The 27,817-nt window shown below is 40.1% G+C and overlaps 7 protein-coding genes and 1 pseudogene across 13 annotated transcripts in view; all 8 read left to right on the forward strand.

Moving 5' to 3' along the window:
• On the forward strand, positions 1-4,016 carry LOC110062657 (collagen triple helix repeat-containing protein 1-like). The gene is made up of 4 exons (XM_020769606.2): positions 1-65; positions 2,252-2,348; positions 2,524-2,832; positions 3,303-4,016. The coding sequence occupies exons 2-4, from the start codon at positions 2,271-2,273 to the stop codon at positions 3,660-3,662; spliced, it is 747 nt and encodes a 248-aa protein (XP_020625265.2). The 5' UTR covers positions 1-65; positions 2,252-2,270; the 3' UTR covers positions 3,663-4,016.
• On the forward strand, positions 4-27,813 carry LOC110061763 (uncharacterized). Of its 5 annotated transcripts, none has more exons than XM_089297751.1 (4): positions 23,577-23,838; positions 25,654-25,695; positions 26,380-26,435; positions 26,918-27,813. In XM_089297751.1, exons 3-4 carry the CDS (start codon positions 26,388-26,390, stop codon positions 27,644-27,646), a joined length of 777 nt encoding a protein of 258 aa, XP_089153877.1. In that variant the 5' UTR covers positions 23,577-23,838; positions 25,654-25,695; positions 26,380-26,387; the 3' UTR covers positions 27,647-27,813. The 5 variants fall into 5 exon arrangements, with proteins under 5 accessions (XP_089153879.1, XP_089153877.1, XP_089153878.1 ...); XM_089297752.1 differs by having other exon boundaries at positions 25,659-25,695; XM_020768616.2 differs by lacking the exon at positions 23,577-23,838 and adding an exon at positions 25,287-25,388 and having other exon boundaries at positions 25,659-25,695.
• LOC149106223 (collagen triple helix repeat-containing protein 1-like) overlaps positions 11-27,817 on the forward strand; it is an 84,864-nt gene continuing 57,057 nt past the window's right edge. Inside the window, exon 1 of one of the 2 annotated variants that reach the window (XM_089297775.1) lies at positions 11-65. The gene's annotated coding sequence lies outside the window, so the exon portion shown is untranslated. The remainder of the gene's footprint in view (positions 66-27,817) is intronic. The other variant, XM_089297774.1, reaches the window with a different exon arrangement.
• The window catches only part of LOC110061059 (uncharacterized), a 100,666-nt pseudogene continuing 72,882 nt past the window's right edge, over positions 34-27,817 (forward strand). The window contains exon 1 of the transcript XR_016209675.1: positions 34-65. The product of XR_016209675.1 is annotated as an uncharacterized LOC110061059 (transcript). The remainder of the gene's footprint in view (positions 66-27,817) is intronic.
• Positions 8,206-8,848, forward strand: LOC149106224 (uncharacterized). The gene is made up of 2 exons (XM_089298379.1): positions 8,206-8,350; positions 8,444-8,848. The coding sequence occupies exons 1-2, from the start codon at positions 8,206-8,208 to the stop codon at positions 8,722-8,724; spliced, it is 426 nt and encodes a 141-aa protein (XP_089154505.1). The 3' UTR covers positions 8,725-8,848.
• On the forward strand, positions 8,730-9,475 carry LOC149106225 (collagen triple helix repeat-containing protein 1-like). The gene is made up of 2 exons (XM_089298380.1): positions 8,730-8,831; positions 9,119-9,475. Exons 1-2 carry the CDS (start codon positions 8,730-8,732, stop codon positions 9,473-9,475), a joined length of 459 nt encoding a protein of 152 aa, XP_089154506.1.
• On the forward strand, positions 12,826-14,587 carry LOC149106226 (uncharacterized). The gene has a single exon (XM_089298381.1). It carries the CDS (start codon positions 12,826-12,828, stop codon positions 14,134-14,136), a length of 1,311 nt encoding a protein of 436 aa, XP_089154507.1. The 3' UTR covers positions 14,137-14,587.
• Positions 14,600-16,506, forward strand: LOC149106227 (uncharacterized). Its single transcript, XM_089297755.1, has one exon. The coding sequence runs from the start codon at positions 14,859-14,861 to the stop codon at positions 15,714-15,716; it is 858 nt and encodes a 285-aa protein (XP_089153881.1). The 5' UTR covers positions 14,600-14,858; the 3' UTR covers positions 15,717-16,506.

A 27,817-nucleotide genomic window follows, 5' to 3' on the forward strand; every position in this document is an offset into this window, starting at 1 on the left:
AAGCAGTAGCACAGTCCATGATCACTGGCGCAGCAGGCTAGCGAAAGGTGGAACAGAAGTATTGGGTAAGGTACAAGATTGTGTTTATATCACTTAATTCGGCTCTGTGTGTTCGGACCTCAAATACTGCGTACTCGCAAACAGGACTAGTGTACAAATCATACGTCGTGAACGTTAAATTACAAGAGATTGCCGCAATGGTATTAAATCCACGTTTTCCTTTATTTAATTAAACGGCACTCAAGTACCAAGCTTCGGATTACCAAGCATGAAGCTTGAATTCCAAAGATTTTGAGGTAGTTTTGGCAGAATGATCGACCGTCACAGAGGCTATAACAATCTAGTACAGCTATGCAAGCTCGCCTGCAAAAATGCTAAGCGTAAAATCGATTTCACAAAGTGGTCAATTGTTTTTCATGGGTGTGCCTCAATCATGTTCGCGTGATAACATTGCATGCAACCAGCTACACCTTTTAACTAACACAGAACGAAAAACTACTACAGTGTGCTAGTCCGATCTAGCCAAATTCAATCAAAGACGTCGAAGTTAAAAAGATGTCATGACAAAGAATATGGAACAAACTAACGAAATGACAAACAAAATTAATGTGCGAAGATTATAACGCGTGCTTTTTTTCGAGGGCGAGTACTTGAACAAGTTGGATCCATATTATACTCGAAATATCACTCCATCGATAAATATTGTTTCCAGCGTCAACCTCTTATCTTCAAAGAACTTTTGATCGACATGCCTAAAGAGCCTTTACCTGCAAAGCAAGATAATCAATGGGGCCATTGATTTTTTTACACGGGCTTACTTTATTAATTGGCACGTTTATCTGGTTTGAGAATAATATCACACTAAACATACAGGCGAGAAGTGAAACAAAATGAACAAAGACATATTTTCAATACAGTGGTGATATGCACATATTAGAGTTTTTCCGCTCAACAACCTTAAAGATGCAAATGTATCCATTATGACATCGTGCATGTAAATTCCCTGCCCGTTCGATTATAAGGGCCTTTCTATTCTTTTTCGCTTCGCTCAGCCGAGTAGAAAGCATTTCTATTATAAGTAGAGGAGACAAGTAATACGACAAATAGTGGAGGGAGCCGCCAGCAATGATCGAGTTTATTTACAAGAATCTGAGACACGCTGAATACAGGTTACAAGCCAAAGAATATAAGAAAATGTCACACCCTATTTTAAACAACGATATAAACATTAACGACAAAACAGCCTCGAGTAAACTGGTCGGCGTCAAGTGGTTTGATATTTACAAGGAGTGGTATATAAAGGCCTGATTATCCCAATGGGAACTAATACAAAGCAACCTAATTAAACACCTAAAAGAAATACATGTTACTTCATGTCAAAACCTTCAAGGAGCTGACCTAGAATTGTGCATATTTCTTACTGAACGCCATATTTCCTTATTCGGAGACCTGTAGCGAAGAAGGAACAGTCACGAAAAAGCTATCATGTAAATAAAGAACGTTGGATCGAATCGTTAGTCTTATTACAATGATTTTCTAAAAATCTTCTTTATCTGAGAAGCAACAATTTGCTTTTAAAATTTATCTGGTTTCCTAAGGTATTTGCGAACGCAGCGAGGTAAATAAAATATACAGCAAAATTACGCCTCTTTACTTCTGGGCGTACGACTCTTTCTTGAAAGAGAAGCCGTGAATAGCCATCTCATTTTCATGCCTAAGATGGTCAAATGCATATTTGCGTTTTCAAGGTTCTTTTTGCGGAAAAGCTCTAATGATTATTTCTTGAAACCTTTATGACAATGTGAATCGCATTGTGAAATTTAGTGGAAATTCACAAATATCTCATGATCAATTCTCTGACCCTGACGGCTCAGCTTTTTAAAACTGTAGTTATTGACACAGCGTGAAATACTGAAAGATAAAAGGAGAGTTGGTCGGTCGATTAAAACGATAAAATAAGATAACAGCACACAAAAGAGATCTCGACAAACTAGCACTTGTCCAAATTTTGGCTTACGCGCATGCCCGGAATTGAAATTTTGCTCAATTTTGTACCTAATTCTCGAAAAATCTCTCCTTTTAGTTAAAAAAAAAGCCTTCTTAGCAAAACTTACGCTTATTTAGCATCATGGCAGCTAAAAAACCCGACAAAACGGTTAAAAACGGTATTATTTTTGGCGAAAGTTTGGTATTCAAAGGGTTAAATGGTCGAAAAAAAAGTAAGAAAAAGAAAATCTCTTCCTCTCCACAGGGATTATCTCTTGACAAAGATGTCATTCATTCAACTTATCCTTGTTGTTGTGTTTCTGCTGCCGGGCTCTGAGCAACAACAAAGCCCTGGAGAACCGGTAAGTTTATGTAGGCGTACCTACCCCCGCGACGAAAAACACTTTTCCTGGAGGTGGGGGGAGGCAAGGCTACAAGTAGGATAGTGAATTTCAAGATCATGTTCCAGAAAAAAATAACTACTTTAATTCACCGTAAAATTTGCTTACTGATCTTTTTAGCCTTTTTTAACTTTAGAGGCCTTCCGTAAAACCGCCAGATGGACACTGTAAAGATTGCAACAGCTGTTGCTGTGCACCCGGAATCCCAGGTATCCCTGGAATTCAAGGATCCGCCGGACCGGCGGGTGCTGCTGGATCACCCGGCATTCAGGGGCCCCAAGGGCCTTCGGGTCCTGCGGGCCCGCCAGGGAGCAAGGGTGATTCAGGCAATGTGGGAGTTCCAGGCCCTCCCGGCCCCCGAGGACATCCAGGGCCCTACGGTCGTAACTGGAAGCAGTGCGTGTTTACCAATCTCAATAATGGCATCGATACTGGACTCATCAAGGTAAATATCGAAATTTCGGTTTGATGTTGTATTGGAATACGTTTTATTTGTAATGTTTCTCGCATACATGTACTTTGTAGCCTTCTGATATCGTAAGAGACCAGGTTCTCTTGTGGTGTTTTTCAAATTCTCTCTGGTGTGAGAGGACTAGAAAGTAAAATAACGTTTACGGGGCTGTATAATGTAAGTCGAATTGTAGCCTCGCTGAGTGGACGAGTCGAAACGATGATACGCCACATCGAAACGATGAAATACCATAACGAAACGACGAAACGGCAAAACGATAAACAACGGCGAACCAATGTGGTCAGTGATGGGTCGAACTCGTGATGATGTGATGAGTCAAACTCGAATACGACTAGTCACTTCATGCTACAGAAACCAGAGATAAGCGCCGCTCTGATGCGCCATTCGCCACGAACGCGTATGGTGCTGAATTTATAACATGTTTTTATGATCTATATTTTCAGGAATGTATTTTCAATAAGATATCAGACCGTACAGGGTTGCGTGTTTTCTGGAATGGTCCTCTTCGCATCTATAACTGCCATGCATGCTGCAGACGATGGTATTTCAAATTCAATGGTGCCGAGTGCTCTGCCCCCGCGGCGATTGATGGAGTGGTTTACATGGTACACGGAAACGGCGCCAAGAAAGATTTACACCGCGTGCGGCAAATCGAAGGCGTGTGCGAGAAAGTACCCAAAGGTGTCGTGCGCGTGGAATTGTGGGTCGGTGACTGTGCTGGCTACGGATCCGCTGATGCATACACAGGCTGGAACTCAGTGTCCCGGATTTACGTGGAAGAAGTACCACCTCCACAGGCTTAACAGCATTCGTTGTGAAACGCGGGCGAGAAAACATTTGAATCTTATTACAGCTTTTAATTGCAACTAAACTTATTACAATTCTTAACACTGAACTGCTACTGAAACAGAAATTGTAAACTCAACGGTATAATGGAGGCCAGTGTTTAATCCAATTAATCGAGGTAAAAATATTAGTTTGAGTAATATATCGCCACGGACATATAAAAGCAAAAAGAAGTTGTATATTAAATTTGTTTGTGAAGTTTCGTTTGGCTACGTTTCAAACTTTATAACGCCGAGGAAATTTTCTGCACTGATTAATAAAGGGTTACATGTAAATCTTATGCTGGTCAGTAAAGAACATTTGAAAGTTGATTCAAGGTGAACATGAGCAAAATCGGTGTGGCAAGTGGGACTGAGCCAGAGGCCTAATTCCCTGAATGAGTTACGCCCTCCAGTGACTACCTCGACCTCTCCCTTGACGCAATCATGCCATGCCGATCATTCAGAGACGTTTATGCTGGTTGTAATTAGCTATTAGTCGTCATTTCTCTGGCCTTCAAGATTGCAGACTATGAAAAATGTGTCGTTTTGCTTTTTCCAATACTAATATAAAAGCACTTAACAAAACTGATTCACGTGCAAACTAGACAGAAAATCAATGCGAAGCTCGGAAGATCACTTTTTCCCTCCTTTTTACCGACACATTTATCGACAGTTTTGCCCCAAATCGGTCCCAATTAGCTCTTCAGAGGTCGAACATTTCTATTTATTGGAAAGTAAAGTCAATTTCTAAAGCCCAACCAAGGCGCCCTCGAGGCACTGACCACAGTTGACATGATACATGTATAAAACCTAACACTTACTGATAGACGCCGACGGCGGGATTTCTCAGAAAAAAAAAATTCAGCTCTCGGTGAAACTTCACGATAACAGTAGAGTATAGTGCATTGTGAGGAAATTGCATTGGTTAACATTGATATAATGTAATGAGATATTTGCATTGAGCTCTTTACATTATCCGTATGATTATGTTGATCATATGTTGTATGTTGACTCACACAGTTGTCCTTTAATAAAAAAAAACTTTCTTCAGATTCTATTTTCAGCTTCGACGAACAAACGCAGAGTGTCATTTAAAAATGAAATACTCGCCAAAATATTGACTTATTGAACGTCAAGCGAGGATGTACTTGACATACTTAAACTCTAATTAAATGTGAGTAAAGATTCCCCTCTCAAGCGTTTCTCTCGCTTCTAAGACTTCCTGATAAGTATAAAAGTCTATATAACCAATAGTCTCCATTTGGCACTAAAATATGCTCGGATATTTGTCCGCGGACATTATCTGTTCCGAAAAGTTCACAGTTTTCCGAGTGCGTAGCTCGAGGAAAACATTTCCAAATATTTTTCGCAACACGCGAGGACTGAACATTTTCAAATATTTTTCGCAACACGCGAGGTTTTAAAAATTGGAGAATATCACTCGGATATTCCCCAGTTTTAGCTGGGGATATTCAGCCACGTAACGCGTTTAACCCTGTGAATCGCGCGCGAGCGAAAATATTTGATGCATTATGGACGATAGCATTATATGTAACGCTTCATTCGACGTCGTTTAGCTGGCTGCTTATGTACTGCGTGCAGCAGTGATTAAAAAGCTCTGAAGAAGGTGCAGGATTGGTAAAATTATACGTGGAGATAAGTTTTTTTTTTTCAATCGGAGAATTTCCAAATTTATCGTGTTGTTTTGTTGCAGAACTATAATCACAACCCAAAACCGATTTAAATTGTAGGAGGAAGGTTTGCTTTTATTTGGTCTCCAAAATATCGTTCAAGTTGCGATTACAAATGCTTATAAAAGTCATATCAGCTAATCATTATTAAGTGGTCAAAACTGAGTAATTAGAGAATATGAAAAACGGCTATTAATAGTATAAACAAAGTTTATTCGTCAATGCACGTTGTTCTCCATTTGGACATTTCCGACGTTTAAAAAGCACCCAAAACCAAAACTCTCCTCGATAATAGAATGGAGAGAAGAACTATGAACATAAGCAATTTTGGCAGAAATGTCAGTAATGAACTATTGAAAACAATGGGTTATTTAGTCAATAACGAACTGGAAACAACAAGATCTTAGAGTGCGTAGTAGTTATACAGTAAAACCAATATGAAGGAAAAAGTTCCTCGCTTGCATTTCGATGCCCCCGGCCCATATATATCAATTTACAAAAGCTATTGCTTCCCTTAAGTGCGTTTTCTTTGGTCGTTAAATGCCAACTTGCCGAGTGGGTGTAAAAAAAAATAAACAATTCATATATAAACACGTTTTGCCATGGTCTCGCATACAACACGTTTTGAAGTTCTTCGCATTCTCTCGTGTAGTGAATTTTGTTGTTGATACCGGGTCAACCAACCAATTCTCAATAATTTCTCACAGCTTTAACTGTATGTCTCTATAGTTTGTTAATTATCAGGTCCACACATCGAAACCAAACAAGCCAGACTATTTTAATTGCTGTGTTAGTGGCATGATGATAACCCGTAATTACAGCATAATCATACGCTTAGTTTGCTATCAGGATCGATCAGTTAGGACTAGTGTTTGCCACGTGCAGCACATTTTGATTGCGATTTTCAATTTGAGAACACCGCGAAAGTGCCATGGCCGACTGGGTCCGACTTGAGTGGTACTGCAAAAAATTACAGTTTTAAGGCAATAAGATAACACAATTCTCGAGTATACAACTTTATAACCAGATAAGTTGTTGCTTCTCAGGATGGGCGGTTTTCGATTTCAGACAATATCGAAAACACAATTGTACCGAAAGTGAGACGAAATAAATCACTAAGCTGAACATGATTGTTTTGTTTTTGGAAACTCGTGGTATTCAAATCACTAAATGTATACCCATAGGGTGATGACCTCTGCGATGGTTTGCATATAATTATTTTGCTTGTAAATTAGAATGGTCCTTGTGATTCATACGTATGGTACGGCATTCAACTCATTATTATGTGCTGTGACGTGGCGGTTTACCCTTCTTCTGGGCAATCGAGAGGCAAATCGATTCAGTACAACTTACAATATGGCAACTGTAACACTGAGAAAGAAATTTCAATTTTCAAAGTAAACCAAAAATACGCTCTTTTGCTTTCAATGACGGGTAATTTTCCAAAGGGACAGTGAAGTCAACTGAGCCAGTGTCTCAATGCACTCATTAGTTTAGGCTTGTTAATGTTTTGGTTTCAGATCTAAGTCTAATACATTTATATGCCGGGAAGGTAATTTCTATCATGCCCTGTAATTTAGAGCTCAAGTTATACCAATAAAGAGAAAAAGTCTCTTATTTGGAAATTCTGGACTCGTCTGGCATTATCAACACATCCGCTTGAAATACTGACGGAAGAAGCTCGCTTGAAACCGAAAATAGTAACTCGTAATGTTCAAATGAACTTGACTCTTTGTTACACTTCGATTTTAAGAACTAATGATGTATTTAATTATTTTTTGGCAATCAAGCATGTAGTGCTTAAACAATAATCGTGTTTTAAATAAAGGATTTTACTTTACTTTACTTAAGGATGCTAGCATTTGTCATCGTTTGCATCAAAAAGTGACTTTAGGGCGGCTTTGGTTTGTTTGAAATTGCCTTGCAGCATTAACAAACGAGGCAAGAATGGAAGGCTTCATACTGTTGGACAAAGTGATGTCTTAAGTAATCGTCACAACAACAAAAAATAGCGAATTACATTGCGTGTTAGAAAAGATAAATGATTAACTACGTATTATGTGTTGTTCATTTCACAAACTTGTTTTGACGAGAATCAATATCTCAACAAACAAAAAGAGCAAATAAGAAACAGCGAAGCTATTTCAAAGCTGAGAAGACCAGCTTAGGGTTTCGGCTTTTTAACTCGGAGAACTCAACGGTGTACGTTCACGGTTCTTTTATCTCCTTTTTTTGGATTCTTTGTTGGTTTGCATATTAAATCTAACTTTCATTTTTCTGTTCTACCGTTTAGCTTCCTGTCCCCGCTCAAACGACGTAAACGCTGAGTTAAGTCAAAGGTAAATAATTTAGTACTTATACGCAACTATTCTGTTAAAATAGTAGGTCGGCAGATCTAATAAAGGGAAAAAAGAAAAATGGCTCTTAATTAGTGCACAGAGATAAACAAACTGAATATCCATATTTCTGAAAGTCGTTTGCGCCAAATTAGCAAGGAGTATGAACACCTCTGGCAAATTTAACATACTTAGGTATTTTGGCGTTTTAAAAGAGAAGAATCATTTTCATCTATCTTGTTCAAATATATCAATGTTTGGGACGAAAATGGCGCAAAGCCAATCAGGTCTACGGTTGCTTCTTACGTCGCTTTCGTTATCGCACAGATCACTTGAGAACTACGGCAATTAAACGTTCAACCACAACTGGTGTTAAGTAATACTGGTTAATTAATCATTTGCAGATTTACTGAGTTTGCCTAAAAGCAAAACTGATGATGCGACATAATGCAATATTTCAACTAAAATATTTCAGGCTGTGTCGATGATTACATGTACTATGTCGCAATTCCTATTCCCAGGTCAGAGAATTATGATGCTGACGAACATGTTATGTTGTCTGGTGTTAATCCTGATCACCCTATGCTCTGCGAAGGACAACAACAACAGCAGCAGCAGCAAACCCATCGAAAACAAAGTTAGTTTATAGTATTTACATTTCACTTTTCTTCATCTGTGAGAGAAGCAATCAAAAACCTGTTATGCGTCAATTTATTGGAATTAACTCCAGTCAGTAAATCCATGCGATTATTTCTATGGGTTAAACTTTCACTATCACATAGCATGCCTGGTTACTATGGAAACCCTGGCCGTGATGGACGTGACGGAGCCAAAGGAGAACGGGGCAGCCCGGGAAAGACTGGGCCCCAGGGATCACCTGGTGCAAACGGAACGAAGGGAGAGAAGGGAGAGCCTGGAGCTCAGGACTCCGCCGGCCAAAAAGGACAGCGAGGGGCGAAAGGTGAGAGGGGAACTCCAGGATCACCTCAGCTTTCCTCGCACATGAACTAGAAAGAATGTACCTGGAAAAAGGAGGACGGCAAAAGCTCAGGTGTGATCCAGGCAAGTGCCAAGTTTATGCCACCTTTTACTCCAATGAAAACCCACACAACGGCAAGGTGATCTGCAGAACATTATGACCTTGCAGCAGCGATTTGTTTACCATGGTGACCACAGGAAATTAGTCAAGACCAGGTTTTCGCATCTCTTTCTTCTCAAAGTATTACTATTATTATCAGAAAATAACATTTTATTGACGAAAAGGTTACAAGTTGAGTTCTTTGAATTGCCATAGGAAAGATAAAGATCTCATCCAGGTGGGAGTTAACATTTAATGTCAAATGATTAATATTCGATGTTTATGTAATAATACCTCAATATCCATTTATCGTATTTATCCCTGTAGAACTGTGAATTCATGAAGAACTTCACAGACACTGCCCTCCATGTTTACTTTGCTGGTAAGCTCAGGGTAGGTGGATGTGACAACTGCTGCAGTCGTTGGTATTTCAAGTTCAATGGTTCCGAGGGCAGCTCTCCTGCTACCATTGAAGGTATGTACTACATGAGAACCGGCAAGAACCACAATCTTCATCGTCACCGCCATATTGAAGGTCATTGTAATAACATTCACAAGGGAAAGGTGCGAGTGGGATTCTGGGTTGGAAAGTGTATCGCTGACCACAGTACTGCTAACCCGCATACAGACTCCAAATCAATGTCCCGGATTTTCATTGAAGAGGTTCCAAAAGCTCAGCAGTAAACACGTTACACTTGATTAACTAGACCTTTAAAAGAACATAAGTATAGTATTGACAAAAAAACTACTTAAGTGTGTTTCAAAGCGTTTATATCAACAGATTTGAAACTTCGGTGTCAACTAGGAAACAAATAAATTTCCAAGAACATTGCAGAAAGACTTCTTGTTTCAGTGACTTTCCGGTATCCTGATAATTAATTTTCGGATTTCTAGCGTAGCTTGAAAAAAGAAGATGCACTAATTGCACCAGAAAACTTGGAAGTACAAAAGTGGCTCAAAATTAAGACTTGCTCGAAATGCAGTCTACTAATTAGCGAAGCTCAAGTGGACCGGTTTTACCATGATTACCTAACGACGTGCAAAAATGAGTGAGTGAGAGTGAGAGGAGGCGTTTTAAAGGAAGCGAATTAAATTCTTGACCTTCAAGCTTTCTGATTGGCTCATTCAGTCTGCCAGTACACCTTAGTTTGAGCGTATATGGAAAATGAGTACTGGCAAAAGTTTATCATGAACAATTAGTAAAATTATGAACCAGACACTTTTATACAATTTTTGGTTGTCAAGGCCGCGCAAAATTCATCTTCTCCGAAATTGAATTATTCAGTGACAACTAAACCCTTGCTTCATTTGACATGCCAAAGGAATATAAATTTCAGCAACTCATTTACTTCGGATTCACCCATAAACCTTTATCGTTTATCGCGTACAACGGCATTTTTTTTTTTTTTTTTTTTTTTTTTTACAATACAGACGACCTTTGAGCAGATGTCTCCGAAAAATCAGAGGAACACTTCGCAAAAATGTCTCGCCCGTTTATCGCGTTTCATTCACCACACATAGAGGAAACTACGCCACAAATTTTGCCGCTTTTTCACTGGCATACCATCACCTCGTTCAAAAGTGTCCATTAGCCATTCCAGCAGATAAAACAATTATGGGACGATTCCAACAAATGTCTGTATAAACTCGGGGCTATCCACCTGGTTTGTCATTCACCACTTCGTATGTATCCAATGCGGTGTGTTCATGGAATACTGATTAGTGCGGACACAAACGATCGATCCAATTAAGCGTTCGACATCAGCAGTGGAAGGAGGGTTACCAGTTCGAGGGACGGCTCTACTACAAAAAGGACGGGGGTGTTCTTTGTACCTTTTAGGAGTTAAAAAAAGCGGTCTTAGCACCTCTCGGGGCGGTGCTCCTTTTCAAAAGGTCCACGGTACAGCTGGAACTTTCGTGGTACGTTTTAGGGTATTGAGCCGACAAAAATATGACAGGAGATTAAGTGTTGTAGGAGTGGAAAAAAAAAAAAAAAAAAAAAGAACATTCAAGCCACGCTCACAAAACGGGATCTTGGTAGTCTTCTTAGGGGTTCTTTTCAAAATTTCCGACGAGCACACGGGCCTTCCTTTTTATATGGGAATCCCCCCGGGGAATATTTTGTGCGGCCCTTCATAGTTACTGCAGTGTACTCTATGTTCTCGTCCTATTCAGCACCAATGGCAAAAAAGATCTGGAGTTTTATTCACGGTCAATTGTTCTAGTTGTTTTTCGTAGTTTCCCAGTGCATGGTTATTATATGACAGAGAAAATTACTTCATTGTTGTGAAGGTGAATTAATCAACATGACACGAGCGTGGGACAAAGAAAAATTCTGAGTCCCCGACAGGAATCGAACCCATGACCTCCCGAACACCGGGTGGGCGCTCTATCCACTGAGCTACGAGAACTCATGGAGAGCAAGGTTCTCGTAGCTCAGTGGATAGAGCGCCCGCCCGGTATTCGGGAGGTCATGGGTTCGATTCCTGTCGGGGACTCAGAATTTTTCTTTGTCCCACGCTCGTGTCATGTTGATTAATTCACCTTCACATTTCATCACCGAGCTTAAAATTCACCATCTTTATTAACTTATCACTACTCACGATGAATTCGATAGCGTTGATCCTAGCAGTATGCAGGACACCTATCATATGAACTCAGTTAAATGACCTTGCTCTCCATGAGTTCTCGTAGCTCAGTTCGCACGTTCGTCGTTCGCAAGTTGGTAACTTTCTCAGTCCTATAATAAATGAGTAATTTCATGAAAGCTCGAGCAATTAAGGGTTTGCACTTCTCGCAATCACTCGTAGTGTAAATCCTTAATTGCACTCGCATTCATACGATGACCTATGCAGAAAGGATTAGAATTGCACGATTCACATTCTCATTAAACACGAAGAGCGCAATAAAGTATGACACCAAAAAAGGTGTGAGACTCCAGTTCTATCGCGGTTCAGAAAAAACAGAAAGGTCAACAAAGAAGGTCTCTCAGGAGATTTGGGGAACAATTGAACATGATCATTTATTTCAAGAGAACAAGCGATATTTGGGTATTAATTTGAAGGAAGATGGGTTGTCTCTACTATTAAAGGGAAGACTGACAATTAAGACATTTTAGGGAACTAAGGGACAAGGGAGAAAAAGTGAAATTTTTAAGGGATCAACTGAACATGTATATATCCCCCCGCTGGGAGGCCCTCAACAAATCTTTCCTGCGAATAGAATTTGGTGTTATAATGCAATTTAATGCTTGTCACTTCCCAAATTTGTTTTGTCAAACAAATAAAAAGATTGCTTAACTTAGAAAAATAGTTAAAATTAATCAAATAAGTTCCCCTAGTGGCTTCTGGCTTTTATAGAAAAAGAATTTAATCGGTATGTTTGGGTCACAAGACTGCTCAGTCGCGAAGGCTTACACCAAATGGGTCCTAGAACATGATAAGGAAATAAACAAAGCGGACCGGACAGAACGATATGGCAACTACGTTTGTATCTTAAGGGGTGTTTTTTGAGGTGGGGAAGGGAAATGTTTAGTATCTCTTCCTGCATGTAAATTATTCCGTGCTTTACTTTTTCTTTATTTTCCTGCTGAGAAAAATTTCCTGTAGAATTCACAATAAATAAAGCTTTAAAGTCAATCGTTAAAGCGCAGTTAATGGAGCGTGACGCTATTTACGTACAGTCACTAGCTTACTGTTGTTAAACGTAACGCAATAGAATTGTTACGCGTTAGAACATTATAGAAGTCTTTCTTGTCTAGTTTAAACAATACTCACAATAGCCTTTCACGTATACATGTTGCAACAACGTCCGGTTTAACTATATCATGCTTTTTGTATGGCTAGTCTTTTAAATAGCCCCATTCTTGTTTCGTTCAAGGCCGCATGGACTCTGTACGTTTCATGGTACACGATTTTATATTGGTTTAAACCTACACATCAGTCTACCTATAAAAGAGGCTTAGCTTGGACTTTAGCATCATTCGCTCGTTATATCACTACTGTAACTTTTAGTTCGCCCTCGAAATTGTAACTATGGCTCGTCCTCGTGGTGCTCCGAAACCTCAGGCTCGCAACCGTCGTCCACGTCGCCCGAAACATGGAGAACACCTCGCTTCACTTACCTCAGAAGTTCTTCGTCTTCGCCTTCAGGCACTTAACCTTCCTATTACCGGGAGTAAGGCTCAACTGGTTAAACGCTTACAAAACGCCTCCCAGCCAACGCAAAGACCTTCGGCCTTGGGAAGAAAGCCGGCTGGCCGCGTCCAAAAGGGCGAGGGCAAGGGCAAAACGCGTTTAGCACGGCCAGCTGTTGAACAGCCCGATCCAGTCGCTGAAGTCACCGACGATTCTTCCTCCGTGAGTTCAGAGGACGACTTTGAAATGCCACTGGACTTGGACCCTGTCGAACAATCCGTCATACTGGACGGTCACGCACAGGCCATGGAACAACAGCAAATGCCGTTTACGGCTGGGCAGTTGGCTGCCATCCAACGGACCGTACAGCAATCCGTCGCCGAGGCCTTACATAATCATCGCTCTCAGGCCGTTCCCGACACCGCCCAGTCTTTTCATTCCTTTCCGTCTTCCTCATCTGGTCCGCAACAGCGAAGACCTGGCGCAGCCACGCCACTCGGCTTCCAAAGGACTTTGGGAAAAAGCACTGAGGAAAAAATTTTATGGGGTGAGTACATTGAATTTGCCTTGTTACTCCCCGACTCGCTTTCTCGACCCCAGGTCCCAGAGCTCCAGCTCCGTTTTGATGACTCCAGCTCAGCGCCCTCCTCTCGGATGACCATGGTCCGTAAACGTAAGCCAATCATAGACACTTTTCACAAGTGGTTACACGCTTACACAACCTACATGTTAGTTCTGGTCACAGCCTATCCTCGCCGTTCCCTGGAACTTTTAAAGTATCAGCAAACGATCAGCTGTGAGGCTACCAAATTTAAGGGTCTGTCCTGGCTGACCTACGACGAACAATTTCGCCGCCGGGCCGCCAGTGACTTAACTATCAATTGGGGCCAGGTTGACCTCGAACTTTGGACTGTGACGTTCTCGGGCTTAGCTAAACCGCACTGTGTTGTCTGCTCCAGTCCTTACCACAGCCACAGCAACTGCCCGAGTGCCGACCCTTCCCGCCAGCAATCCAGGACTGGGCCCGTGTGTTTCAGATTCAACCGCGCACTTGGGTGTACCTCCAGTTCCTGCCAGTTCCCACATGTCTGCCGACGCTGCCACTCCCCCAGCCAGTCCATCCTCAGCTGCCCAAGAAGTTCCACTAGGAAGGACCGGAGTAGCCAGCGGTATCAGAGCCCAAGCAATGGCGAACGCAGCAAGAGATAAGGTCCACCTCCAGGCTAGGAACAAGTCACCACCTGTATCCACCCCAATTGACGTTAATGTTTTAGAAAGGGAATTATCCCAGCACCCTAACCGTAATTTTGTAAATAATTTAATTAGTGGTTTACGCTATGGCACGCATGTCGGCTATACTGGTCCTGAAAAATCCCGGGTGTCCCGCAATCTCGTTTCCGCGACTCAACACCCTAAAGTTGTCTCTACAAATCTTGCTAAGGAGATTAATCTTGGGCGGGTAGCAGGACCTTTCAATGACCCTCCCCTTCCTAACCTCCAGTGTCACCCCGTGGGTGTGGTTCCTAAGAAACATTCCACGGAATGGCGTACCATCTACCATCTCTCATATCCCGAGGGCGACAGTATTAATGATTACATCCCTAAGGACCGCTATTCCCTCCAATATGTTCGGGTAGATGATGCAATAAGCATCCTTAAGTCCCTGGGTCGGGGCTCTTTCATGGCAAAAACAGATCTTAAATCACCTGTTAGGCATTTACTGGCAGAATCAATACTATGTCGATCTCTATCTCCCCTTTGGGCTCCGCAGTGCCCCGTACCTCTTCAATCAATTATCTGATGCCCTGGAATGGGTCCTAAAAAACAATTGTAACCTAGGGAACGTCATTCACATTTTAGACGACTTCTTTATCGCCGAGGCATCCTGCTTGCACTGCTTGTCCAGTTTCAGCACCTTACTACGCCTTTTCATGTCGGTTCGTGCCCCTGTAGTCACGTCAAAGACCCTGGGCCCCTCCCAAGTACTGGAATTCATGGGTATTGAGGTCGATAGTACTCGTATGGAGGCCCGTCTTCCCGAGGACAAACTTCTTCGCACCCGGGCACTCTTAGATTCTTTTACGGGTCCCCGTTCAGTGCGTTTGATTGAACTCCAATCACTTATAGGTACCCTGCAGTTCGCATGCAAAGCAGTCGTTCCAGGGAGGACTTTCCTGCAACGTATGATTGACCTTACCAGGGGCGTACCCAACCGTTTCCATCACATCCGTCTTAACAAGGAATTTTTCAAGGACCGTAATATGTGGAAAGCCTTCCTTGCCGGGTGGAATGGGCGTTCCTTTTTCCTCGACTCTACCGTCACCCCGTCTCCGGACATGAGTTTGTATACCGACGCTTCGGGTACTATCGGTTTTGGGGGATATTTTAATGGGAAATGGTTTCAGGGTAGGTGGCCTCCCCATATGCAACTTAACAAAGACCGGGGCATAAGCATCGAATGGCAGGAACTCTTCCCCATAGTTGTAGCTTGTGCTCTATGGTTTCCCCATTTTTCCGGGAAGCGTATCCAGTTCTGGTGCGATAACGAATCAGTGGTCGCCATCTTGAACTCGGGTCGCTCAAGAGCTCCCCGTATTATGGACCTCCTGCGGTTTCTTGTCCTCATATCTATGAAACATAACTTCTTTGTCAGGGCCCGCCATGTTCCGGGAATCTCCAATGAGATTGCTGACGCTCTCTCACGCTTTCAGGTATCTCGTTTCCGGGCAGCTGCTCCAACAGCCAAGCGAACCCCTTACACCATCCCGGCTTCGCTCATGACCCTCTAAAAGAAGAAGTTACGAAGTACGCAAACTGGGGCCTGGCCTGGACTACTAATCGTACGTACGCGTCTGGGGAAAAGCAATTTATCCAATTTTGTCTCATGAACAGGCTCATCTCTAGCGATGGGGATATTCTTCCAGCCTCGGAGGGCGCCTTAATATATTTTTCCACTTACCTGGTTAGAAAAGTTAAGCATAGCATCATAAAACTTTACTTGGCCGCGGTACGCAATCTTCACATTTCGTGTGGGTATGGCGACCCCCTCCTGGGTAAACTCTTACTAAAAAAGGTCCTTAGGGGCATTCTCCGCTACCAGGGTCATACCCGTGTTCTAAGGCAACCTGTTACCCCGAGGGTTTTATTAACCATACGCCCCATTTTGCAAGTACTATAGTCGTTTAATTAAAGAAAAAAATTGCTGACTCTTTAAAATAGAAAATTAACACAGAGGCTTGAAGTACTTGGTAACTATTCTTAGGAATACTCGCCTGAAGGCAGGGAAGTGAAAGACTCGTTTAGTGTCGTTTACTGTAAATTGTTCCTTGCCAGTCGTTTTTATCTCAGTTGCTGAGAACTGAAGACTTCGAGTTGACTTCAGTTAAAACACGGAAAGAAAAACAAATATTACTCGCATTATCAAATAGCAAAAAAATAAACAGACCTAGATGAATTGGTAAATCCAAGAAAAAAAACTTTGCTAGCGAATAGCATTGCTTGTTATAATGAAAACAAGAATTTAATACACCTAAGTTGTATCACAGATTTGTTCTTACTGGAACAACAACCTCGTCAAACAAATAAAAAAAAGATTGCTTAACTTCGAAGAAGATAATTATCTTTGGATCTGGAAAGCTGCGAGCTTTTAATTGTAGTCTTGACCAATCCTTCATGCTTGTGATTTATATTTACTGCTGATTTCGACATCAAATGAATTCAACACTCGTTTATTCGCTCGTTCACTCGTTTTGTTCTTCTAACGCATTGAGCAATAACAAACCAGGTTAAATTACGACCAAGCAAACAAAATTAATTTTTAATTAATCTTAATTAACCATAATTTAATTTAATTGAAAAATGATAATTGGTTTTGGGTTATAAATACAGCAACAGGACCGTGTTCTAAGAGTTTTCAAAAGAAGGTTTGGCAGTTGATTTTCGCAAACGCATTTTTTGTCTTCTGTGCCCAGACATTAGGAGGTAAGTGATACAATTAGTCATTTTTTGCAAAAAATCTGGCAAACTGCCCTAACACCACCTAGCCCTATACATAGAGGGTAGAGATACTTGAAAAACAGAAGTTATATGGGCATGACGGAGATATACTGAAAAACATTTTCTCGATTTTTAATATTGGAAATTTTATCTTTATTTGCCACAAGATTTCAGAACGAAAATGGTACTTTCGTTGTAAGCCAAAAGAAACTGAGGCTTTAAAGTTCAAATTCATCTACAAGTTTACATCACATTTCGTAGTAATCTATACAGTCTGTAGTTCTTTCTAGGGGGTCAGTTTGCATATTTCAATTTTCAGGTTATTCTTTTAAATGATTATCAAGGATGTATTTATGTTAGGGTGATGGCAATTTGACTAAATTTTACCTTGATCGAGATGCGATTTCTTCACCGCCTTGTTCTTTAAACCGAGGACTCCTAACACCTCCTCATAGCCCACGTCTACTCGACAGAGTACAAATAATAAAGATAGTGCCTGAAAGTATTCCCAAAAACTTTTAATCATTTTATAAGGACGCTCGGTTGGTGATTGTCAGGGGTACTGAAATGCTGCCGCATACACGGGCTGGAATTCAGCGTCCCGGATCCTCATTGAGGAGGTCCCTAAAGCTCAGCATTAAAACCAAAGGTGGAGAATCCATTCCTTCCAAGTTGATTAGAATTGGACGGTGATTGCTGAATTTTGTAGTGAGTAGTTTCTTTGATTACAGGGTATACTTTCAATTGTTTCGCGTTGCTAATCACGATGCTAAATAAAAAGCAGGAAGGTTCAAAACGAAATGTTTGGTTATTGTTTAACGTGTTACACTGTTCTTGCGAAACTATCTTCAACCTAGAACAAAAATCAAAAATTTTTCCACAATGTAACGCTCCAAAAAATCCCAAAAATGGCGAAAAAAGACAATAGGCCATGAACGAACCGAATACGTCTTCGGCACCAAGCAAGTTAACTGACAGATATTGCGTTAAAAACCTTAATACTTGTTGCGGCAATTCAACGGTACACGGTCAAAAGTTTCATGCAAGCTCATTAGGCTTAAACCCTAATGTACGTTTACCCGATAAAGTCCATTGTGATTCTGGTAGTTAACGAGGATAAGTTATCTTGGACGAACAGTAAGACCTTTCATGACCATGAAGGGGCAGTGTCTAAATATATTTACGATCCCTTTATATACTGCTTTCAATTTCACCACTCATAAAATACCTGAAAAAAGGCTTCTATATGGTATTTACTAACAGGCAATTTTGTACCCTCGCATAAGATTAAGTTTAACTTGTACTGATAGGCATGTAGGGGAAAGGTTATTGCCATGGTCATACTGTAAATTATAAGGTAGCCAAAAGTGGGAAAACTCAACATGCTGTTAGATTTCGTTGTTAGGGTACTTGATTTCTTATCTTGGTTGAATTATAAACACTGATTCCTGATATTTTCAACAACTCAGTGGTAACAAAGTTTAATTGTTGCATAATAACCTAAAGCATACAATGTTTACGAACTGCAAAGCATACAGCTAGCCGATTGGTAAGGAAACTTTGTTCAGCTCAACAAATTGAAAAAAAAATTTCCTCTGACCAACTTTTCGAATTAATATTTGCTCTGGTACAATCCACACACGAAGGCGAAGGGAGGAAGGGAATACAGAACAACTCCATTTGCTTATCATTGTTACGAGACCCCTTCAGTAACGCACAATGTTTTTGGTAGATAGCGTGCGGAGCTTAGCTTATAAGGAAGGTTTGTTAGTGTCTGGATATGACTTCTGGATATTGCTATTTTCTCAGGACATAAATAAAAAACTCGAAAAGCCAACTGCACTATTCAGTCGAAAATAACAATGGGATGATGACACAAAGCAATTCTGCAGAACTAACCTAAACCAAACGAAACCAAGCCAAGCCAACCAACCCAAACCAGACTAAACTAAACTTAACTTAAACTGAACTGCACTTAACTTCAAACTGAAATAAACTTGAACAATATCATTTGAACGAGTAATTATATAGAAAATTAAAATTGAACTGTTGCCACGGCAACGTTATGAATCGATGACAAGCAGTTATCGCATAGAATTACTGTCTCGGAGAGATATTTGAACAGCGACAGCCCTCTCTCGCCTCACTTTGTAGGCACCAAGGTTTAAATGTCTGACGCAGGAGCCCGTGACATCCTTTCTTACGATGACTATACTCATCTCGTTTGAAAACGTTAGAAAAGTTTCGTCCGAGAAAATATACAATTTGCTTCATAATCGTGATTCCAAAATAAAATAAAATGATGGAGCAAAAGATAATGTTTGCCTTTGCTTTGAAAAATCAACGGTTTAGTTTTACGTTTTTTAGCTGGGACAGCCTCTTTTAATTTCAAATCATCGTAAAAGCCATTATCACGTTTATCCAGGTTTGTATACACAAGTAGCATGTTCTCAAAGTTGTAGAACACAATTTCTGACAACTAATTTGCTCAACTCATGATAATATATTGTATCCATTAAGTGCAAGGCTGTATTGATTAATCAAGCTTCTGAGTGTATTTCTGTAGTACATGTTTTAGCAATAACTGAGAAATTAAATCGGCTGCTCATGAGTTTGTTTAGGAACAGTCTTCGGGAATTCTTTATCTTTTTTTCAATAAACAAACGTGATCTTTATACCTGTTGGATGTTGTGTTGCTTGCCAGCCTGCGTAGCAGGCTTTCCTGTACAAAGAGCTTTTCCGCATTCTGACCGCGCGTAAAGAGCGAGAGGAAAAATTCGGCGAAACAGGGGGTGGTGGGGCGAGGGAGGGAACGCTTGCTCGCAAACCCCTTGATTTTGAAAAACCCGTTCGCCCACGAACTGGGCTCCTGATTGGTGCGGCTGAATTCATTCTGGACAAGGATCCCAGCTTCAACATTTCGCGCAAGGCCATTTTAGCAGCCAGAGACTCATTGTTTCCATCTCTTTGCTTCTGGGCGGAAATGGCGTCAAAACATTTTTCAGACTCTCTTACTGTTACACAAGTGGCTGAAAAATGTATGATGAAATGAGATGCAGTTTTCTAATATCTATACACATCGTAAAAATAAGGGAATTCATGAAGCAGACCAACACTCGTCGCTAAATTAAAGTAGAAATTTGAAGGCTTTTAGGATGCGACTAGGTGACCCTAACATGATGTTTTATTAAACAGTTTATGGAATTACACGGACTCTTGTGGAGGCGCGGTGGCCTCATGGTTGGTGGGCTCGTCTCCGGATCGAGCGGTCCGGGTTTGAGCCCTGGCCGGGGACACTGTGTTTTGTTGTTGGGCAAGACACGTAACTCTTACAGTGCCTCTCGGCACCCAGGAGTATAAATGGGTACCGGCGAATTGTCGGGGAAACCTAACAAATTGCGGGGGAGAGACCTGCGATGGACCAGCATCCCGTCCAGGGGGAGTAGAAATACACCTAACCGCTTCATGATACAGAAACCGGGATAAGCCCCGGCAGCTACGAGCTAGTCAGCTCCAAGGCTTAACTTTTTTTTTTATACGGACTCTCCATCGGCATTAAGACGTGTTATTTCTTTTTTTCGTTTCGCAAACTGTAGTGTTGTCACAAAATGGGAAAAGGAAAAAGTATTTCAATGTTTGGTTTTCTTGTATTGAAAACCTTACTCGTAAAAAGTAGCTACGTATGTTGTCTCCCACGCTAAGCTATTCTAGAAGACACTCCGCAATGGAGTATATTTAACAATTATTCCACGAGCGAGCGTTGGATACGAGATGGTTAGATAGCGAAGGAGGCGCGTAGCGTCGAGTTGGCCATAATCATCTCATATCGAAGAAGTATGAGTGGAATATATAATAGTAATTCAATAAACGCCCCTAGAATAAAATAAAAATTGCAACGTCCCCAAAAAAATCCCACGTTAGCTTACCACATTTGTAGAGCGTAATATAATGGCTCATTACCCATGATGGCAGAGCCGATGAAAACTCTCGAATTGCATTTCAATAACCTAGTTTTTAATAAAAGAGAATATTCAAGAAAATGTGTAACTGTATTACTCTTTTAACTAAAAGAGTAGTTTTTATATTTATTGCCTTGAATTTGAGCAAACTTCGTTCCATATCTTATCTTAGTCCAAAATACTAGCAATGATTTCGGTGATGGCGTGTTTTTCTGGTCGGCTACGTTGTGTCTAGGAAAACCTTCACTGTTGTAGCCATTCGACTAATGACTGATGAGCCAGCAAAAGACAAATCACCTCCCAGGTCCTCCACAACAGTGATATATACATAAAAAGCCTTTGATTTGGGGCTTAGAAGATATAATTGATTGCGTGGAAGTATAAACTTACATGTGAAAATAGTAGTTTCAAGTAGCTTTCATTCTGGGCGCTGCTACATGATCTGTCCTCCAAAGTCTTCTTTGTTCTAGCTTTAGGAGGTGTAAATGAACTCTAGTATGATGACTGCGTCTTAAATTATACTGAGGCGGGAATAAAATATTTATTTTAAAGGCGCAAATAACCGAAATGTAAGAATATTATTTTATATTCGATACGGTAGCGAACAGGGGACCAGTGTAACTCCCACAGCAAAGGAGTGATGTGGACTTTAGCAGCAGGAAATAAAAATTTTTGAAATACAAAACGACATATTTAAGCAGCCTTTTGCGTGTGGTCGGAATTTATTGTAAATTCGAGAGTCTGACCAATGCTGAATTCATAATAATAAATTAGTAATTTATTTCTTATCGATATTTCTTTACAATAAGAAGTTCAATTCAGAGTATGTTTTCTCAATTTGGAGCCAGTACGAACTGATCTTTTTTCCAAGACACATTCTAAAACAGTTAGTTGCTTTTAAGACCGCATTATGCCCTGCAAATAATTAACTGGACCTCTCACCCCGATCATCGCTCCCGGCCGGTTTGACGGTTAAGCAACCTAGCTCTTTCACAAACGCTACAATCTAGTTTGAATTTTGACAATTATCTTTGTACCCATGGATGGAAAGAACAACTCATTATCTGTTACTAAGGGTGTAAAACGGACGTACATGTATGGGGTAAGGGTTAGCACGAGCAATACTTTAAAATATGCGAAATTTTTGGCTGTCTCAGACTAGATTCTTTGTTTTTTGCAATATGATTATCGCTTTTCTGGCCCGGGCTGAATATTCTTAGTTTTCTACCGACTTAAGGCTGAAAATACCCTTGAGAAATATTCTTAGTTTATAGGAATATAAAGTAGACTGACTATGCCACCATAACGTCAGAGTATCTGTCCTATATAGCTATCATGACTTTGATGGCGTATAGGTAATTTGCCAGACTAAAAGCAATAAAGCTTAATACGACACACATAACTACTTGTAGAAATGCTATTAGCATCGTTTAGAGAATGGAAGAATTGATACGGCTTAGTAAAAAACATATAACTGTATTGCATTTACAAATTTTCAAAACAAAAACTAATATTCTTTTCAAAATCTCAGCCACGGGTTTATTCTTAAAATATTCTAAAAATTTCGCAAATAGCAGCCCCAGTATTCTTATAAAATGTATTTTTTTTATTGAAGAAGAGTGTAATCACACTCACCTGATTTGAGAACGGAAATATAATATTCAATTAAGCATCGTTATTTCAAACTCACCACCTTCTCGAACTCGAGTCATTTTCCCTTCGTTATACTTTTCAGGCATTTATTCTCCTACCAACTCGAACCACCCCTATCTCGAGCTTTTTTGTGTTCCTCCCGAGAGCTCGAAATAGCGGGTTTCAACCGTACCGTGGACAGTTTGTACTTAATAGATTTTGTACATGATCCAGAGACTTTCATAATGGTCAGCAATTTTAAGGTAACAGCTCACTAGTGGAGAAAAAGGGAATGAATGCATGACCATTTCATGGATAAGCTGTTTCCTTTTTCCAATGAGAATGCCACCCAACACTGAGTTCTCAGCGCCCATCTTAAGTATCGCCTACTGATGCAAGTATGTCATCTATAAGATAGCCTTCCACTTAATACTAACTGGAAATTCCATTATAAGTGTCACCGAAAAAAAGCTTAATATATTTTAAGATTTACGAATTACTGCATGATAAATTAATATTTCTGAATTCCGAATACTGTTACCCTGATAGCTCAGATCACTCTTCGAATGCTACTGGATCTCAAATAAAGTTTACTTTCTACAGGTACGTGGTAGAGAAATTAGATATAAGGCTCAAAAGGCTCTTAAAAGTGTCAAATATTCGCTGGTAATCTAAACGTTGTAGAGAGCCCGAGTTGAGTTCTTACACTATACGCCTTCGATGACAGATTTCTATACCGTAGTAATGGCATCAAAAAAACTGATCGAAGAATGCTGCTGTATAGATAAAATATTTGGTGAAGAATTTTACAACAGTGGAAATATTTTTGGAAAATTTAGCTAATTAAATTCAGAAATCATGATGGTTATCTAGATAAGGAAATACCCGAAAAAGTCGGGTATTGAACTGTGTCCATGTTAAGCTGTATTTTCTTTCAGTTTAATGTATCTGAAGCATTGCAGCCTGTCATGTATCCATTAGCTCCTGACAATCTGTTTAAAGAATCCAATTCACTGGTCGCAAAAGCCAAAAGGGATATATTTAACAAATTGACGTTCGTTTCTCATGCGTTTTTCCTGTTATTGACCATGAATTTCGTCACAACATTATCAGTGAAGCTGTGGGTCCACGAGGCGATAGCCGAGTGGAACCGCAGACTCTAGAATAACGGAGTTTTTTTAAGGTGCATCTAAAATTAGTTCTTCTGAATTGTATAAAAGTAATGATCACCGCATCGCCGATTCTACAACGAAGTCTTTAATACTTGAGAACAAGAAGACTACTCTAGAGGGATAACAAAAGATTCATTGTCGAACAGCTAAAGGTAAACTTTACCAAGTTATTATCTATTCGAAATCTGGCGTTTTATTCTTCACGATGAATCACCACTTTGCTACAAATTTCTTTATACATCTACATACCAGGGTTAAAACTGATGCAGAACTGAGCTTTTCGTGTAGGCGGAAAGAACTTTAGCTCAGCGCTTTGGCAACAAAAGAATTTCGCGAATCAAACTCTGATTGTTTTGGGTTGAATAGCAGCTCTCGCACGGTTTCACACAAATGGCTCGATACACTTTGACAGAACAGCAGAACACACGACAGAAACAATTAATACCCCTAGCGCCAAAACTATAACAGCTGCTACATTATGACGACAAGAAGAATTGCAAGCTTTCTTGAGCTGCTACATTTCGGGCTCTTTTTTTTTTTTTTTTCTTTTTTCACTACTAGAATAATAGGTTTCTTTAAGTCTCGTTATATAAATGTTCTTTTATGAAAGACGGAATTATTGCGGTAATATCACTGTATGATAATACCACAGTTCTGACTCATAACAAGTCAACCCAACTCACTAAAAAAATACAAGATTTCTTTAAGACTCATTATAGAAACACAGCCTTTTTTCTAACTCTTCATTAAAAGCCATTATCAAGGGTTAAAAGGTATAAAGATAGGCGCGGTGTTCTCAGAGTATTAAATCAAGACTTACTGACAGTTTATATGCTCAAGTCAATACAATATGTTGAGTTTCCATTAAGGACAAGGTTCTTTTTTGATTACTCAGATAGTGTCAACAACCGTTGGATCTAAACAGTGCAGTTGCTTGGTTGTTTTTGAAAGACAGAATCGCTGTTATGTGCCAAAGGTGACTCGCGATAAGAATAAATGGTTTCGTAGAGTCTCGTTTTATAAACACAGCCTGTTTTGTTTAACTCCTCGTTAAAAGCAATTATTAAAATTAAACAGGTTCGATATACACAGGCGCCATGTTCTCAGAGTTTTTAATTTATATCAAGACTTGTCGACAGTTAATTTGCCAAGATCAAGACGACATGTTTGAGTTCCATTAAGGACAACAACGCTCTTTAGTTTACTCATATGCGATTATCCATTGAACTTGTTTGGTTATTTTTGAAAGACGTAATCATAACTGTCGTGATATGAATGTACGACTACACCAAATTTCTGACTCATGATAAGATTAAAAGGTTTTGTAAAGTCCCGTTTTATAACCACAGTCCCTTTTAACTCACAATTTTAAAGCTAATATTAAGGTTATATACACAGTGTCACATTCTCAAAGTTGCTGATAGTATATTTGCTCAGGTCAGTACACATATGTTTGAATTTCCATTAAAGGCTAGGCATTTAAATTGAGCTGTTAACGTAAACATAAAGTCTATGATTTGTTGAAATGATTCCTGAAATGATTAATTAAACACAGTTAGGGTCGCTGAGAAAACAATTTGAGTGAATTTTCGTGTGACGCGATCACTATAAATTGATGTGTGGCGTAATACTGCATCATAACACTCTCCTGGGTGTGAAGGAACAAAGCGAATCATTTTCACATCTTACTTCGAGATACGAGGTACGCGAGTGAATATGTCCTTTAAACATATAGCATCTAACATCTATGAAAGCGTTAAAATATACGAGCTTTCAATAAGCTCTTTCCGAGTCTCCTTTTACCTCTGTTTTTGGAAATGAGTTTGATTTGCAAGAAAATCAACGTTCAAGGAACACCTATTTCGTTATGAAAGGTTGTACACCAAGACTCATTTTGAAACAGAGGTAAGAGCAACTCGGAAATGACTTATTGGTTTAAAATTATTTTCTTCTCTTTTTTTTTTGAGGAAAGATTCGATACCGTTGGAATCTGTCGAGCGAAGTACGAGGTAAAGACTATTGGAACTCAGCTGTTCTGTGATATAGAAACTCCACTTCCATTGCGTATTAAGTAATTTTTTAGTTCTAGTTAGATCGTTGTGGAAGAAACATGTATTTCTTCAAATTTCTAAGTACTGCCCTGTAATGCTATAATTATATATGTTAAGTTGTGAGCATGAAACTGGCTAAAAATACCGAACGCTTTCTGCTGAAGAATTAGCAGCTTTAAAGGAGTGAATTATGATCCACAGAAACCATAGTTAATAGGGGGGAATGATAATGAAGCCCGAGAACAAACAAAGATGCCAAGATTTATACTGAATGGTTCACGAGTTACGTAATCAAAACAATTCCATTGGTTAGTTCCTCGGTCAGTAGTAAACAACTATTGTGTTTTGTGCACGGTCAAAGCCAAAAAGAGAACAAAAACATACAACAAAGAACTTTGTCGAGCTTCATAACCATTCCCCTCTATTAACTTTGACAGAAACCTGAGTCCACTTCATCCTTTCAAATTAGTGCTTCTTTCGCTTCCAACACCATTTCAGCTAATGTTTTATTAATTTGTTCGAACCCTTGTTTTTTTTTTTTTCTTTCTTTCATTTTTAGATAAAAAGGAACACCTAAGCTTATAAAATCGCTCTAACATAATGTAACTGTGCACATGTTAACTCAACGGTTTCTTTTCGCAGAGAAAAAAATGAAGTTTGTGGTTGTTTTTATCACTTTGTTCTTGGTTTGTTACACTGTAAGTACACTATAGAAAGAAGTGATTAAATCTTGGGAACATTACTTTTAAGTTTGCACCACAAAATCAGCTCACATGACCTTGCTAAGATTACAGCAACCTCAGACAGACTCTCTCGTAAGCTTGTGTTTTGCTAGACCAATCAGTGTCCAATGCCAAGTATTATTTTAGTCAGTGTTGCGCGCATGCCATGCATATATCAAACAAAAAAAAAACAGTAAAAACTGTTAGAAGTAATAGGCAAGCTGAAGTACTACGCAACATTTTTTATCTGAAAGGTCGTCCACCAGGATAGCATAGGCTGTTCAGTATCTATTCAAGAGAGGGCATTCTCACTTGGTAATCTTGAGTATCATCAGGGTTACCACAAGTATAGGTCAGTGGGTAAAATTTGAGGGGCTTCATCTAGATTATCTTGTAATCATTACATGCAATTATGAACGAAATATTTCTATATATTTAATTTTTTTTTTCTTTGTCAGCACTCTTACAAGCTACCTACTAGCTGTAAGCAGATAAAGCAGATGAACAGCCGAGCAACGAGCCGTCTTTACATAATCAAACCTGTGCCTTTCCTTTCACCCTTGATTGTGTACTGTGAGATGGCAATAAGCGGCGGTGGCTTCACGTTTCTCCCTAGGGGCTTCACCCGCAAGACACATGCCAATTTAATTGTCAATGCTCTTTTTACCGAACGAAAAAACGTCCTCCTAAAACTGCAGCAGTTTGGGGGCCACAAAGAGTCCTACACATTGATCAAGCCATTACATGCCTACAAGCATTACAACTTTGGTGTCCGGGTGAACAGCTACACGGGCTACACGCCGCCAGTGAACAGGTTCATGCATGATTACATCCTCTTGGGGATCATCCCAAAACATGTTGCGGCACAACGCAGCATCCAGGGCTTCATCTCCAATGGTCACTACGTGCAGTTTAGGAACTGTGACGGCAACCCGAACAGCCTGTTCGCCTTCCTGCCAAATCACCGCCACCAAACCCCAAGCTCTTATCACGCCAGTAACACGGTGTATGAACGACGAGGTGTAGCTGTTGATTGGCGCAAAACAGCATCGCCCATCCACCATCCTGTCCGCGTCATGCCCAACGAGTTCTTTTTCCTAACCGAATTGCATTTTGGGGGATGTGGCACTTACACGAGCAGTGACCGCTGGAAGGACTATCGAGCCGCTGCTATTGGGCTTCGTTAAAACCTGTCAGTCGGTGAAAATTCAGAAATAAGCCATAAAATGTAAGGGGATTGAGGTCACTTGAGGTTTTTAAATACATGTAAGGGGCATTGTTAAATCTTGCGCTTATTTCAAAGCCATGCATGGAAAAAAATAAACAGCTTGGGAATAAAATGGAACTTACAGTATCTT

This window comes from Orbicella faveolata, unplaced genomic scaffold (genome assembly GCF_042242905.1).
Source record: "Orbicella faveolata isolate gen_17 unplaced genomic scaffold, um_ofav_v1 contig_3, whole genome shotgun sequence".
Classification (NCBI taxonomy): Eukaryota; Metazoa; Cnidaria; class Anthozoa; order Scleractinia; family Merulinidae; genus Orbicella; species Orbicella faveolata.